This window comes from Phacochoerus africanus, chromosome 9 (genome assembly GCF_016906955.1).
Source record: "Phacochoerus africanus isolate WHEZ1 chromosome 9, ROS_Pafr_v1, whole genome shotgun sequence".
NCBI classification, from domain to species: domain Eukaryota; kingdom Metazoa; phylum Chordata; class Mammalia; order Artiodactyla; family Suidae; genus Phacochoerus; species Phacochoerus africanus.
The window spans coordinates 91,236,813-91,252,206 of NC_062552.1; the positions used below are offsets into that span (position 1 = coordinate 91,236,813).

General features: G+C 42.4%; 1 protein-coding gene across 3 annotated transcripts in view; it reads left to right on the top strand.

Annotated features, from left to right (window-relative positions):
- Nucleotides 1–15,394, top strand: part of PPP1R36 (protein phosphatase 1 regulatory subunit 36) — a 34,343-nt gene that overhangs the window by 1,480 nt on the left and 17,469 nt on the right. For all 3 annotated transcript variants that reach the window (XM_047796801.1, XM_047796802.1, XM_047796800.1), the window contains exons 3-6: nt 7,949–8,035; nt 8,539–8,636; nt 8,726–8,792; nt 12,077–12,175. In XM_047796801.1, coding sequence (XP_047652757.1) covers nt 7,949–8,035; nt 8,539–8,636; nt 8,726–8,792; nt 12,077–12,175 — 351 coding nt within the window. The remainder of the gene's footprint in view (nt 1–7,948; nt 8,036–8,538; nt 8,637–8,725; nt 8,793–12,076; nt 12,176–15,394) is intronic.

Below are 15,394 nucleotides of genomic sequence, written 5' to 3' on the forward strand. Positions count from 1 at the left end.
TATATACCAGACTCTGGGCTAATCAGTTTCCGAGAAGTTTGAAACAGCTGCTTGTTAATCTGCTTTTACAGATGAAGGAACAGTTGAAGAAAATTTAAGCGATTGGCCAAATCACACAGCTCAGAGGTGACTAAGATGATTTAAATCTAGGTCTGTTTGGCTCAGAGTCCATATTAACTGCTTTATAAAATTGCCTTTTTGAGTTATAGAAATAGAGTTTTTTATTAATGAGACCATACCACATCTGCTGTAAAATTATTAGATTAAGAAATACTTTTTTTTTTTTTTTTGGCCTCACCCTCACTCCCCAATCTACCTTTTAATGCTGCGATGAACATACGGGTGCATGTGTCTCTTTCAAGGAAAGTTTTGTCCAGATATATGCCCAAGAGTGGGATTGCTGGGTCATATGGTAGTTCTGTATTTAGTTTTCTGAGGTACCTCCATACTGTTTTCCATAGTGGTTGTACCAATTTACATTCCCACCAACAGTGCAGGAGGGTTCCCTTTTCTCCACATCCTCTCTAGCATTTGTTATTTGTGGACTTATTAATGATAGCCATTCTGACTGGTGTGAGGTAGTATCTCATAATAGTTGTGATTTGCATTTCTCAAATAATCAGTGATGTTGAGCATGTTTTCATGTGCTTGTTGGCCATCTCTATATCTTCTTTGGAGAAATGTTTATTCACATCTTTGATATCATTTATATCTGTAATCTAATATATGGCACAAATGAACCTTTCCACAGAAAAGAAACTCATGGACTTGGAGAACAGACTTGTGGTTGCCAAGGGGAAGTGGGAGGGGGATGGAGTGGGATGGACTGGAAATCTGGGGTTAATAGATGCAAACTATTGCCTTGGAATGGATAAACAATGACATCCTGCTGTATAGCATGGGGAACTCTATCTAGTCACTTGTGATGGAGCATGTATGTGTGTGTGTGTGTGTGTGACTGGGTCATTTTGCTGTACAGTAGAAAATATCCACAACACTGTAAACCAACTACAATAGAAAAAATAAAAATCATTTTTTAAAAAATGTAGGTTTGAAGTCAGAGAGGACTCATAAGTGGAAACATGCTCTTTTTTTCAGAGGCAATTCTGCAGACACTTAATGTCACCCCAGTTTATGGTGATGAGACAGGGCGAGGCAGAGGAGGTAGACAGGAAACAGCAGTAAGGATGGGAGTTCCAGAGGCAGGAGGCCTGTTCAGTCTCTACTCTCATACCCAGTTCTGTTTGGTATTGCTTCATAAATCTATCTTTGCGAGTGTACGTGATGGGATTGCGTCTGTGCTCTAGAAAGCCCTCTCCCCTGGTCACGTGGAGGAGCAAGATTAGAACTAGGGAGGAGAGACAATTATGCAGCAGTCCAAGAGGGAGAGGGAGACTTGCAAGAGAACACAGAGTCATTCTAGAGACAACTTGGAGGTAAGTAGGGCCTTGTGTGCAGGAGAAAGCAGCTGATAAGACTGGCTCTGAGACAAATCGAGAAGGCAAGAAGGTCTGGATCCCTGAGTAGGTGATGATATTGTCCATTGAGATAAGGGAGCTGGTAGAGCAAGTATGTTTATGGAGGGGGTAACAAGTTAACGCTTTCAGATGTGCAGAATTTTTTTTTTTTTTTTTTTTTTTGGCTGTGCCGATGGCATGTGGAAATTCCCAGGCCAGGGATTGAACCTATACCACTGCAGTGACAACACCAGATCCTTAACCTGCTGAGCCAAATGAGAACTAGTTGTGGAGAATTTGAGGTGTAGTCTTCCCTAGAGATCCATAGGGAATTGGTCCTAAGACACTCCCCTCCCCCATATGCTGTTCTCCTTACTGAAAATAAATCAGACCCTTCCAGGCTTCTATTGAGAGGAGAATCTTTTGGTAGCAGGGCCACTGACCTTCACTCTTTCCCCTGAGGTTGCTGTTCCCTCTGGGGCTCACTCATCAGTAACTGCCACCACCGCCACACCGGGCTGAGGAAAGCAGCATTCACTCAAGTGCACTGACCCAGTACCCAAATGGAGTTATTTCCTGAACCTAGGGGATAGGGGAAACAGGGAGGGCTTCCCAGGGGAGGTGACATCCAAGACCTGAGGAGGAGGAGGAGTTGGCAAGGTGAAGGGAGATCTGCTGGGGAAGGAGGAGAGTGCATTCTAGACAGAAGAAACAGTGTGTGCAGAGGCTCAGATGTGTTTGAGGCTGCAAGGAGTTCAGGAGAGCTCCAGGCCAGTGTTAAGAGATGAAGTAGAAGTTTTAAACCAGGGCAGCATTGTGAAAGAGCTTGCATACGGTGCTGAGGAATTTGAACTTTATTCAGAGGGTATGGCTGTCAGCGGGTGGGGAAGGCACCAGAAGGTTTTAAATGGATAAAGTAAATTGTGATTAGAACCACATCTTAGAAAAATGACTCTGGCTGCTACATGGAAAATAGCTTGGAGGAGGATAAGCCAGGAGGCAGGGAGATCAGTTAAAAAGCAATTGCAGGAGTTCCCATCGTGGCTCAGTGGTTAACGAATCCGACTAGGAACCATGAGGTTGCAGGTTTGATCCTTGCCCTTGCTCAGTGGGTTAAGGGTCCGGCGTTGCCATGAGCTGTGGTGTAGGTTGCAGACGTGGCTTGGATCCCGTGTTGCTGTGGCTCTGTGTAGGCCAGCGGCTATAGCTCCGATTAGACCCCTAGCCTGGGAACCTCCATATGCCTTGGAAGCGGCCCAAGAAATGGCAAAAAGACAAAAAAAAAAAAAAAAGGCAATTGCAGAAATTTGGTTAACAGGAGTTTCCATCGTGGCTCAGTGGAAAAAAATCTGACTAGCATCCATGAGGATGCAGGTTTGATCACTGGCCTCACTCAGTGGGTTAAGGATCCAGCATTGCCATGAGCTGTGGTGTAGGTCACAGACTCTGCTTGGATCCCAAGTTGCAGTGGCTGTGTGTAGGCGAGTGGCTACAGCTCCAATTTGACCCCCTAGCCTGGGAATCTCCATATGCTGCAGGTGCAGCCCTCAAAAAAAAAAAAAAAATTCAGTTGACAGGTTATGGTGGCTAAAATTAAGATGGTGGCAATGGAAAGAAAGGGAAGCAGTCACATTCAAGATATTTAAGGAATTAAGGAGTTCCCGTTGTGGCTCAGAGGTAGTGAACCCAACTAGTATCCATGAAGACACAGGTTCAACTCCTGGCCTCACTCAGTGGGTGTAGGATCCGGCATTGCCGTGAGCTATGGTGTAGGTCTCAGACATGGCTTGGATCCCACATTTCTGTGGCTGTGCATAGGCCGGCTGCTGCAATTCCAATTCGATCCCTAGCCTGGGAACTTCCATATGCCCCGAGTGCGGCCCTAAAAAGCAAACAACAACAACAAAAGTGGTTAGTGGGCCGTGAGAGCTAAGGGTGTGGAGGAATCAAGAATGACACCGTTTTTTTCCTGGCTTGGTCACCTGGAGGATGGTGGTACCCATTTGACAAAATGGGGAAATAGGAGTAGAGAATACTCGTTAAAAGGGGAGTGAGTTCAGTTTTGGATATACTGAGTTGGAGGTGTCTGTAGGATGTCCAAGCAGAGATGTCCAGTAGGCAGTGTGTCAGCTTATAAGTCTAGAGAAAGACCTGAACTTTAAATATCAATTTGTGAGTTATAGATGTTAGTGGAGTAGTTGAAATTACCCAGAGGAAGTGAGCAGAGTAATCAGATGGAACCCTGAAAAGGCCCTCGTTCAGAGAACATGCCCAGGGAAAAGGGAATTCTAAAGGAGACTAAGAAATAGCAGTCAGAGACGTGGGCTGGGAGAGGGAATTTGGAGTGTCATGTATCCGGATAATCTGTTCTGCAAAGTAACAGTTTGATCTTAAGGGTGTTCAGGGTCTATGCTGTCAGTTTAAGACCCTGGAAATTTCTTCTGGGATTTTAGTCTCTCTCCACATGGGGTAGGCCACCTTTTACACTCACTAGCCAGCAGGAGTTCCCAGGTTCCCTCAAATTCAGGTCAAGAGAAGATGATCCCTTTCTTCCCCACCACCTTGCAGGTCCTGGCATCTTTCCTGGATGAATGATACTGGGAACCTTACCTCCTTCAGAGAAGAACTAGCTCCCTATATACAGGCAGAGTTTGATCTTTGCAGATTATACCCTTAGGGGGATGACTATCAGAATATAACAGGATGGAGTTCCCGCTATGGCAGAAGGGGATTGGTGGCATCTGTGCAGCACTAGGATGCATGTTGGATCCTGGCCCAATACAGTGAGATAAAGGATCCTGCATTGCTGCAGCTGTGGCTGGTTATCAACTGCAGCTTGGATCTGATTCCTGGCAGGAACTCCATATGCTGCAGGGCAGCTGAAAAAGAAAGAAGGAAAGAAAAAGAAAAGAGAGAAAGAAAGAAAGGGAGAGAGAGGAAGGAAGGAGGAAAGAAAGAAAAGGAAGAATGAGAAAGAAAGAAAGAAAACAGGATACCCATCACCTTCATGCAAGAAATGACCCAGTAACGGGAAGGAAAGGATGGTCATTATTTCTTAAGGAAGAGGCAGTGGAAAGTGGTTTGACAGGAGACCTGGTTTCAAATCCTAGTTCTGCCACTTGGTGATTATAATTTGTCAACTGTAATCATTTGATTATAATCAGCTCCCTTATCTAGAAAATGAAACAATAATACCTTGTGAGGAATAAATGCAATGTTGCATAATGCATCAGCATGCATGCCCATTTCTTTGTTATTTGTTAAAGAACCTTTATTCACAGGTCACATGTGGGTTGGCCCCCAAGACATGCTTCTCTCTGACAGTGTCTGTAGTCCTGATCCTTCACGTTTCAAGGGCCCCCTACATCCTAGCTGGGAGACAACCAGCAGCCTGAGTCTTTGCCAAGGTCATTGACTCCCCTGAGGACATACAGCCAAGGAAACTACACCTCTGGTAGCCTCAGACCTCTCTAATTTTTCACCGTAGTCTAAGAAAGGACTCTAGCAGCCTCCAAAGAGCTCTAACTTGTGTGGAAGCCAAGAGTGGTCCAGCCCCCTGCATTTTAGTTATGAGTTCGAAGAGAAAATGTGACTGCTTTTTCTCACTTATTTCAGGGCAAAGGGAAACAACATACTTGTGCTGTAATATTAGGAAAGCACATCAACACAATGTGGTATGTGATTCTGAAGATTGCCAGATTGAGGAGGAGAGGGTGGAGACTGGAAGATGGTACAGCACTAGCTCAGATTGTGGTTTGGGAGCCAATCAGAGATGCAATTCAAAGAACAATTTTCAATTTTTGCTGGTAATGCTTCTTAGTGATTCCAAATGCACTATGAGCATAGGCTGCTTTTAGAGCTGTGGCCAGACACTCATAAAGAGAACTTCATCTCACCATCTCAGCTGGAGAATGGCTTCGGTCAGGTGAAAAGCCACTCAGGCAAGTGGGATGGCATGTCCAGAGGTCAGAGAAGGACTAGAGGGTTAGCAGCATATGCCAGACTGTTGGCTAAGGGCAGGCACTTATTTCAAACACTGAGACATGGTCAGCTTCTCTGAGCCTTTGTTCTCCATCAGTAAAATGACAGCCATGTATTAGATGATTTTTTAGATGTCCTTTAACCCCATGATTTTTTATGATTTTATAATTCTGAGTTCATTTTACTTAGTTCATAGACCTGATCTATGAGATCCCAAGTGTATCTTTTCAAATTCCTTACTTTAAAGCTCTCTCATCTCACATCATCTCAGGCAAACTAATAGGACAAGAAGCCTCGAATTATAGGGATAGGGCTGAAACAAGGGTAGGAGGACAGCAATTCCATTCAACATTAACTGAGATTGGGTGTTTCTTCTCTCATCTTCTAGAGAAGAGAAACCCTGGGAAGGGCTGGTGACCTGAGACTTCTTTAGCCTGGTAGGAAAGTTAACAGCCAGCCAAAGGTTTGTTAAGTGACCAAAACACCGTGTGATCCAAGGAAAAACTGAAAACAACCTTGTGTCCCCCCCCCCACACACACACACACATGAATATAGAAGTTCCTGGTTCAAGGATTGAACCCAAGCCTCAGCAGTGACCTGAGCCACAGTAGCGACAAGGCAGATCCTTAACCCACTGCACCACAAGGAAACTCCCTAGGATTGTTATCTTAAGGAAGGAGGTACTAATCTGCACTTTAGACATCCAGCAAGCACAATGGACTTCAAAGACCTGTTTGAAAAATGTCTGAGTGTTTGAGGGAATTGAGCATTTTGTTAAAAGTTATCTAAATGACCTGTCACTGGAATGTATTGGACACATTCTATTTCTTCCTATATGTCAACTTTTTTAGGTATGCAGGTAATCAATAATTCTCCTTTTTTGTTTTTTTTTTAAAAAACTCAAATAATGCAGAAGTACACAGATGTGGAAGAGAGTTCTCTTCACCACGCCACCTCTCTGCCCCCTCTGATCTCCACCTCTCTTTGAAGGTCATGACCATCACCATTTGGTATCCTTTTATTTCCTTTTTCCTGCTGCCCCCTCAGTATGTCAGCACATCTTCCCCCTAAATACCCAATCCTTGAGAGACCAGTGATAAGAAGATGACAAAAACGAATGAAAAGTTTAGAAATCATCCACAAATCAATTTGGCACCAATGGTCTGAAAAAAGAAAAAAATACAAAAAATCATTCCCTTAAGGTGACATCATGCACATGCTTTTAGAGTCTAACCTCATCTACAACCCGAATATTGCCAGGATATTGGCAAAAAAACTCCTGGAAGAAGCAAGTATTAAACTGATTAACTTTACTACTCCCATGGGGAGGTATTTCTCTAAAATGATGACTTGGTGGGTAACCAATCCAGTAAAAATTTTAAAAGAAGTTGCTTCGAAGCTGTTGTGTTGACAAGGAGATGATAAGAGTGTATATACATGATTAGAGAATGACTAAAGTTTGGGGAAAAGTGCTTTTATTAGTATATCTACACTTAATAGAGAGACATGTAACTGTGGACAGAGATTAAGCTTCCAGGTCATGTTATCAACAAGGAATTGTTTCAGGCTGAAAAATAAGTCATAATCCACAGGTGGCCACCAACCAATGTGTTTGGTAGACCCCACAGTTCTTCTAGAAAATGCACTCTCTATAAGACAGGAACCACATTCTGCTCGTCTTTAAAATGCTTTTCTTTGTTTTCCTAGTAAGAGTTATGGATGCTCCTAAGCCTGTCCATTGACTCTGACCAGACACCATTTATTGTCAGTGTTTGAACAATGCCTGACCCAGAGTAAGGGCCTTGGTGTGCATTTATTTGTTGCTCGATTGTGGTCCATTGTTGCTTGATTGTGGTCTCATTGCTGCTCAGTAATGCTAGTACAAAAACCACAGAGTTTAAGAAACTGCAAGTTAGGTAGGAGGTCCTGAAACCTTCCTAGAGATAGTCAAGACTTCCGGAAGAGTCCACAGCAGTAACATGGCACTGTGGCTAGAGAACTTGGGCCAGCCCTGATTTTGGTACTTGCTAAGCGATCTTGGTCAAGTTACTTAATCTCTTTCTAAGCATCAAGCTCTCTCATATATAAAAGTTGTTATAATGATAATAATATCTCCCACATAGAGTTGCTCTGAGGATTGGAGATCATGCTTAAAAGCACTTTGGGTATAAATTTTAAAAGAATCCTTCCAAACCGATCACAGCTTTCTGTCTCTTATGAAGTCGCTGCAGCATCTTCAGATGGGAATGCCTTATGTTGGGGTGGTATTCTGGAGGCTAGTGATTCGTGGAGGCTGAATATAAAGTCTGAAATTTTAGTTTTTTCCAAACGTTTTTCTAATTGCTCCACATGTAAATACATGGATTCTGTACTGCTGTGTCTCAAATTCTCTCCAGGACTCCATTCACTATTTGTGCCGCTCCTGAGGTTCCATGAGCTGTGGTCTTGCTGTGGTTAGTTTCCCCCTAGGAAAAGGTTAAGTTCCTAATTTTTCTCATTTCTATTACAGTTTTACACCTGCAGTCGAATTCAAGGAAAGAGGAAGGAGAGGCAAAGCAGTTCACTTTGCTGAAACTGATTGTCCAGCTTCAGACAGGTAGCTTAATTTATCAGTGCTGCTGATAGCACCTCTCAGCAGAATGGCTTAAGCCTCTACAGTCTCTAAGAAGATATTCCCATCATCCTAGGTTGAAATGCAAATATCCATTAAGCAAAACACATGGACTATTTCATAATTATGGTGGGAGTTACAGTCATCCTAGTGATGTATCCCTGTGATAATTTTGCTATTAGCAAATTTTCAGCTTCTTACACTTTTTAAAAAAAATCTGAATATGATAGCTATGCTATAAATAGATGATTTAAGTGATCTATTTTGGATGAAATTGGTATTTACATTTTGGATCAGGCAGTGTGCAGTCCTCCTACCCTTAGCACAGTAATTATAATGTTTAATAAAATGTATTCCAGAATGACCCTACGTTAAATGAAACCCATGTTCTCCTTAGTTTATAGTAAACACCTCCTGTGCCTAGGGGTAGATTAAATACAAATAAAACCTTTCAAAGCATGACTAGAGTCTGTTATATTCCTAAACAGGTTGACAGATAAAAGGTTTGCTTTCAGAGATGATAAGTCACCAAAAGGCTTAGAGAGACAAAGTCAGCAGGGCAACGTCACACTCCACGATGCTAAATGTGAGTGACTGTTTCATCATGCTTATCCAGTAGCAACCTGCACGGTACCTCTGATCCCCCTTTCAATTGTTCATCTTCTCTCCTCTCAGTTGTTGCTTTGCTTTTGCTACAAGATACTGAGATGCAGCGTATCTGTTCCTTTACAACATTTATGAGGTATGTAATGCTTGTGAGACATTTTAGATCTTTTATCCTTTATTTCTGAAGTAATTCTATCAGATGAAAAATCTGATTTTTGGAGAAAGGTCTGGCTCTATGCAAACCCATCCTCTCTGGACTCAGTTTCAAAGACTGAGACCAAAGAGAGGAAGCCTGAAGTCACAGGAGCCCCAAATAAAGTCCGGGCAAGGAGCACGGAAAGCATGTTGTCAGTCTCATTGGGACTGCACCATGTGTGTATTAGTTAAAGGCTGTACTCATTTACCAAAGATCAGTTCTCTCCATGAATTATGTTTGGCAGCCCCAACAAATACTAGGTATGTGGCTCTGAATGAGCTGCTGCTGCTGCTTTTTTTTTTTTTTTTTAAGGGCCACACCCGAGGCATATGGAGGTTCCCAGGCTAGGGGTCAAATTGGAGTTGTAGCTGCCAGCTTACACCACAGCCACTGCAACTCGGGATCCGAGCAGAGTCTGTGACCTACACCACAGCTCACAGCAATGCTGGTTCCTTAACCCACTGAGTGAGGCCAGGGATCTAACCCGCAACCTCATGGTTCCTAGTCGGATTCATTTCCTCTGTGCCACCATGGGAACTCCTGGATGAGCTTCTTGATGTTGTTTCCCAAGAGACAAACTTGAGAGTAATGTTGTCTCCATGTGGCTGTGTGGGGAAGGTGCTCTCCACGGCACAATAGCAGGGTACCCTGTGCTATTGGCAGTGCTCTCAAATCCTCTCGCATTCAGTGAAGGCTGTGCATGGCAAACACGTGAGAATCTCTGCTTTATTCCATGGCAGGGGCACCCTCAGCTTGACCACGGGGCAAGCTGGGGCACTAGGGAGTCAGTGCCCCAGAAGCAGCCTCCAATCAGGGATGTGCCAGAGTTGTTGGTAGATGAATATCCCAGCATCCCCCTGTCAGGATGACTCTGAGTTTTCACAGTGTCTCCGAGTCCCCCACGGGACTAAACTACATTTGTCCACAGTGGTAGTGAACTTATTAACCCCCCTTTTCCGTCTCATCTCCCACTCCCCTACTGCTGCTTCCTATGGTCACTTCCAGGTAAACTACTGACTCTCAAACCTTTGTCTCATGGTGTTTTTCTGGAGGAATCCAACCTAGGACAGGTAGTTATTAATGTCGCGAAAAAAAGAGTCTACCATGCTCACCTCCATCCTGCTTTCAAGGTATGGTTAAGGAAAGCATGCTAGAGTAGAATTTCCATTTGGAGCTAGAAAGGAAGCAGCAAAAATCTTGTCAGAATATTTATTATTAATATTTATTAAGAAAACAAAGGCTTCTAGTTTTAAAACAAATGAGGTAGGACTGTAAATCAGTGCAGTCTTTTTGAAACTGTAATATGCAGATGTTTTATATCCTGGCAATTTCACTTTTTTTTTTGTCTTTTTAGGGCTGCACCTGCAGCATATGGAGGTTCCCAGGCTAGGGGTCTAATCGGAGCTGCAGCCACCGGCCTACACCAGAGCCACAGCAACTCGGGATCTGAGCCGCGTCTGCAACCTACACAGCAGCTCACGGCAACGCTGGATCCTTAACCTACTGAGCGAAGCCAAGGATCAAACCCACAACCTCATGGTTCCTAGTCGGATTCGTTAACCACTGAGCCACAACAGGAACTCCCAACAATTTCACTTCTACATTATGATCTATAAAATACTTTATCTAGCTATTTAAAAGAATGAGGAAAATCTGTATGTGGTATCATGGAAAGAGGTCCATGCTATACCGGTGAGTGACAGAAACAAGTTCCAAAGACTTGTATATATAGCATTATCCCCATTTGTTACCAAGAAAAAAATTTTAAGGCATGTATTCATGCGTATGTATGTGCATTGGTGCGGGAGGACCTTGTATGTGATTGGCTATACTCTAGAAAGTTTCAGAAGGAGTCATGCCAATTTTTTTTTTTTTTTGTCTTTTCGCCTTTTCTAGGGCTGCTTCCATGGCATATGGAGATTCCCAGGCTAGGGGTCCAATTGGAGCTGTAGCCACTGGCCTACGCTAGAGCCACAGCAACTCGGGATCTGAGCCGCGTCTGCAACCTACACAGCAGCTCACAGCAATGCCGGATCCTTAACCCACTGAGCAAGGCCAGGGATTGAACCCGCAACCTCATGGTTCCTAGTCGGATTCGTTAACCACTGAGCCACGATGGGAACTCCATGCCAAATTCTTAATAGTGGCTACTACTAAGGAGTAGGATGGTGACAAAGGAGTGAGGGAAGAGACTTTTTACTTGCTACATTTATGTACCTTATTTATTTACTTTTTGTTTTTTCTATTTTTCTTTGGCAGAAGTTCCAGGGCCAAGAATTGAATCTATGCCATAGCAGCAACCTGAGCCACAGCAGTGACAACACCAGGTTCTTAACCCCCTGAGCTACCAGGAAATTCCTTATTTTCTTTTTCTTTTAATTTTATTTTTGTATGTGCATTTTTTAAACCATAAAGTACCTGTATTATAAAAAAAACTTTTTAAAAATGAAAACTAGGGAGTTCCCGTCGTGGCGCAGTGGTTAACGAATCCGACTAGGAACCATGAGGTTGTGGGTTCGGTCCCTGCCCTTGCTCAGTGGGTTAACGATCCGGCGTTGCTGTGAGCTGTGGTGTAGGTTGCAGACACGGCTCGGATCCCATGTTGCTGTGGCTCTGGCGTTGGCCGGTGGCTACAGCTCTGATTATACCCCTAGCCTGGGAACCTCCATATGCCGAGGGAGTGGCCCAAGAAATAGCAAAAAAAAAAAAAAAAAATGAAAACTAGGAAGTTCCCTTGTGCAGCGAGTTAAGGATCTCGTGTTGCTGCACCTGTGCACGGATTTGATCCTTTGCCCAGGAACTTGCACATGCCGTGGGTGTGGCAAAAAAAAAGAAAATTGGGAGTTCCTTGGTGGCCTATTGGTTAAAGATGTGGCATTGTCACTGCTGTGGCTCAGGTCACTGCTGTGGTACAGGTTTGATCCCTGGCCCCGCAACTTCTGCATGCCATGAGTACAGCCAAAAAAAAAACCAAACCAAAACAAAACTAATTGATAAGCAAAATTATAATCAGTGTGTGACATCCCAAAAAGTTTTGCTTACAAAAATTAGATTTCTTATATCTTCAACAGTTAGTAGATAGAATTTTAAATGGTAAATTAGCTATGTTATAGGTATGATAATGTGTTTCTACTTATTCTTATGTTGTAAACCCATATATTTTTTATGACAAGCTTTATGTTTGAAATATGTCATCATTTTTTTTTCTTTTGATTTCCCCATAGGAATAAGTATCTTGACAATTTCCTTATGGCGTTGTTGTACTATTTATATTATTTCTTGGAAAAAATCTCATTTGAGAAGGAACCCAAAAGCTATATGGTGTAAGTAGGATTTTTATAGTGCACTTTTAAAAAAAGTTTTATTGAAGTATAGTTGATTTACAATGTTGTTATAATTTCTGCTGTACAATAAAGTGATTCAGCTATGCATATATACGTATCTATTCTTCTTCAGATTCTTTTCCCATAGAGATTATCACAAAATACTGGGTAGAGTTCCCTGTGCTATAGAGCAGGTCCCCATTGGCCAGTCATTCCCTATACTGCAGTGTGCATATGCCAATCCCAAACTTAGTCCATGCCCCCCTCACCTGTCCCCTTTGGTAACCATAACTTTGTTTTCAAAGTCTGTGTGTCAGTTTCTGTTCTGCAAATAAATTCATTTGTATCCTTTTTTTATTTTCCACATAAAAGGGATATCATATGGTGTTTGTCTTTGTCTGACTTACTTCACTTAGTATGATAATCTCTAGTGTACTTTAAAAGTTTTATCACTGCCAGTATTAAAACTAACTTTTGTCTAGGATACCAAGATTGTGGAAATCTTAAAATCTTGGGAGTATGCTAAAACATTTTACAGCAAGGAGTTTACCAGTTTTAAAGCTCACTGAATAATTCAGATGGTTATTCTGTTAACTAAATGTTCAAAATAATATAGACCAATGCTGCCCAGTTAAAGAGTATGCCCAATACGTGAGAGCCACTTATGTAATTTAAAATATTCTGGGAGTTCCTGTCATGGCTCAGTGGTCAACGAACCCAACTAGGAACCAGGAGGTTGCAGGTTTGATTCCTGGCCTTGCTCAGTGGGTTAAGGATCCAGCATTGCCGTGAGCTGTGGTGTAGCTCGCAGACATGGCTCGGATCCCGTGTTGCTGTGACAGTGGTGTAGGCCGGCAGCTACAGCTCCAATTGGACCCCTAGCCTGGGAACCTCCATACACCTCAGGTACGGCCCTAAAAAAGCAAAAAATAAAATAAAATAAAATATTCTCATAGCTTTATTTTTAAAATATAAAAAGATATAGGTAAAATTAATTTTTAAAATATATTTTATTTAACCTAATGGTTCAAAAACATTATCACTGCAACCTGTAATCTGTGTTATGAAGTTATTGATGAATTACTTTTTTGTATGTAGTAAGTCTTTGAAGTGATATCTATGTTACAATTATATACCTCAATTCAAACTAGCCACAGTAAGTGCTCAATAGCTACATGTGGCTCACAGCTACCACTTTGGACAGTGCAGGTATAGATATTGTTCCTGTGTTTTTTATACTTAAAGAGTTCTTGCAAAAGAGTTTGTAAGCATCTATAAAAAAAAGAAAACCCCTAAGAATTTAAAAAATTAACAGATATGACCAAACTGATAGTCCATATCGCTGAAGAAAACAAAAGCTACATATGAAGAATTTAATCACTTTAGGTGGAGGTGGCTCAGAGCTGTACAGGGCAAGAATCTGGGAACTCAGAGTTCAGAGCAGAACAATGCCTCTCAGGCTTGGTGACCTTTGCAAGCCATGGAGCTTTCCCAGTGCCTGGGCTGCCCTCCCCAGTACATGTGGAACCAACCCAACAATTTAGCTGTTAGGAAGGCTGGGTGGAGTCATCAGTTTATATCTGTAGAATGTTTTCAAAATGCAGAATCCTTGCCTAATCAAGCAGTTTGAAAAACATTTTATGGGTAGATAAATGTATTTGGATAGCAGTTTCGTAAAGAACCAAGTAAATAATTCACACTGCTGCTCCAATAAAGCCATTATAACATGTAGCATCCAGCAGAGCAGCCAGAGAACTTGAAATGTTTCCATGGTAGCAAGCAAATGGGCTCAAGCCGGCTGTGGGCTCCAAAGGCGTGAGGAGTCTTACCGTTTCCCAAGAAGAAACTTAACAGGCTTTAGTAGCACATTAGCTTATATTTTGCATGGTGTTTTCTAATTCCGTGAGTTCTTGCTAATCAAGCAGAGACATTGTTTCGTTTCTTAATTTATAGGAGTAGATAACAGAGAAGAAAGGCTTCTTAGTTATTTTTTAAATGTACCAAAACTTATTTATTTATTTATTTTTTGGTCTTTTTTTTGTCTTTTCTAGGGCCACACCCTTGGCACATGGAGGTTCCCAGGCTAGGGGTCCAATTGGAGCTGTAGCTGCCGGCCAACACCACAGCCAGAGCAATGCAGGATCTGAGCCATGTCTGTGACCTACACCACAGCTCACAGCAACGCCAGATCCTTAACCCACTGAGTGAGGCCAGGGATCAAACCTGCAACCTCGTGGTTCCTAGTTGGATTTGTTAACCACTGAGCCATGACGGGAACTCCAAAATATACCAAAACTTATTAGAACACAGTGGTATATGGTAGATTTTCTTAGAAGGAATCAGTAACAGAATAGCAAAGAAAAATCTAAGCCTTAATTTAATGATTCTGTGGTGTTATTCTAAGAAAAAAAGTGTAACTTTTCATTTTCAGGCTTCCAATAGTCAGCTGGTTTATTATAATAGAAACAAGGAGTTCCTGCTGTGGCACCATGTCTCTGGAGTGCTAGGATGCGGGTTCAATCCCCAGCCCAGCACTGTGGGTTGAAGAATCCACTGTTGCCGCAGTAGTGCAGCTTGCAACTGCAGCTCAAATCTGACCCTGGCCTGGGAACTCCATATGCCGCACAGGGCAGCCAAAAAAAAAAAAGAGAGAAAGAAAAAGAAACAAATATAAGTTACATTGAAATTACTGGACATAAATAACTTTAAGAAAACAAATTAATTTCAGTCAAACTAGTGAGCTATAACATGGGGATAATAGCAGCACTCACTTTACAGTTATCATCCAGATTAGATGAGAAGTAGTTGGCACTTGGGAGGAAAGAAAGCCTACAACTTGTGATAGGAGAGAGGAAAAAATATAGAAGGATAGCAAAGATACCCTTTGATGGTTTCCAATGACTAAAAGCCCTAATTCCAGAAGAAGAAGCCTTATCCCCATTTTACAGACGAAGAAGCTATAAGGCTCAGAGAGGTTTTTAAATAGCTGGCTGGAGATTACATGCGGAGTTAGTGGTGGAACTGAGGCTAGAACTCAGGTCTCTATAACTGCAGAGCCTGTGCCTAAACCACCGTGCGATGTACCCACCCCCTGCTACCACTCAACTCTGCTCTTTGTCCCCTGAGTATATCCATTTGTAATTAGGACTTACAGCTTCTGTTAACAGGTACAGTTTTGTTTGCAGTTTTAGACATCACACCAGAGGAGTTCCCTGGTGG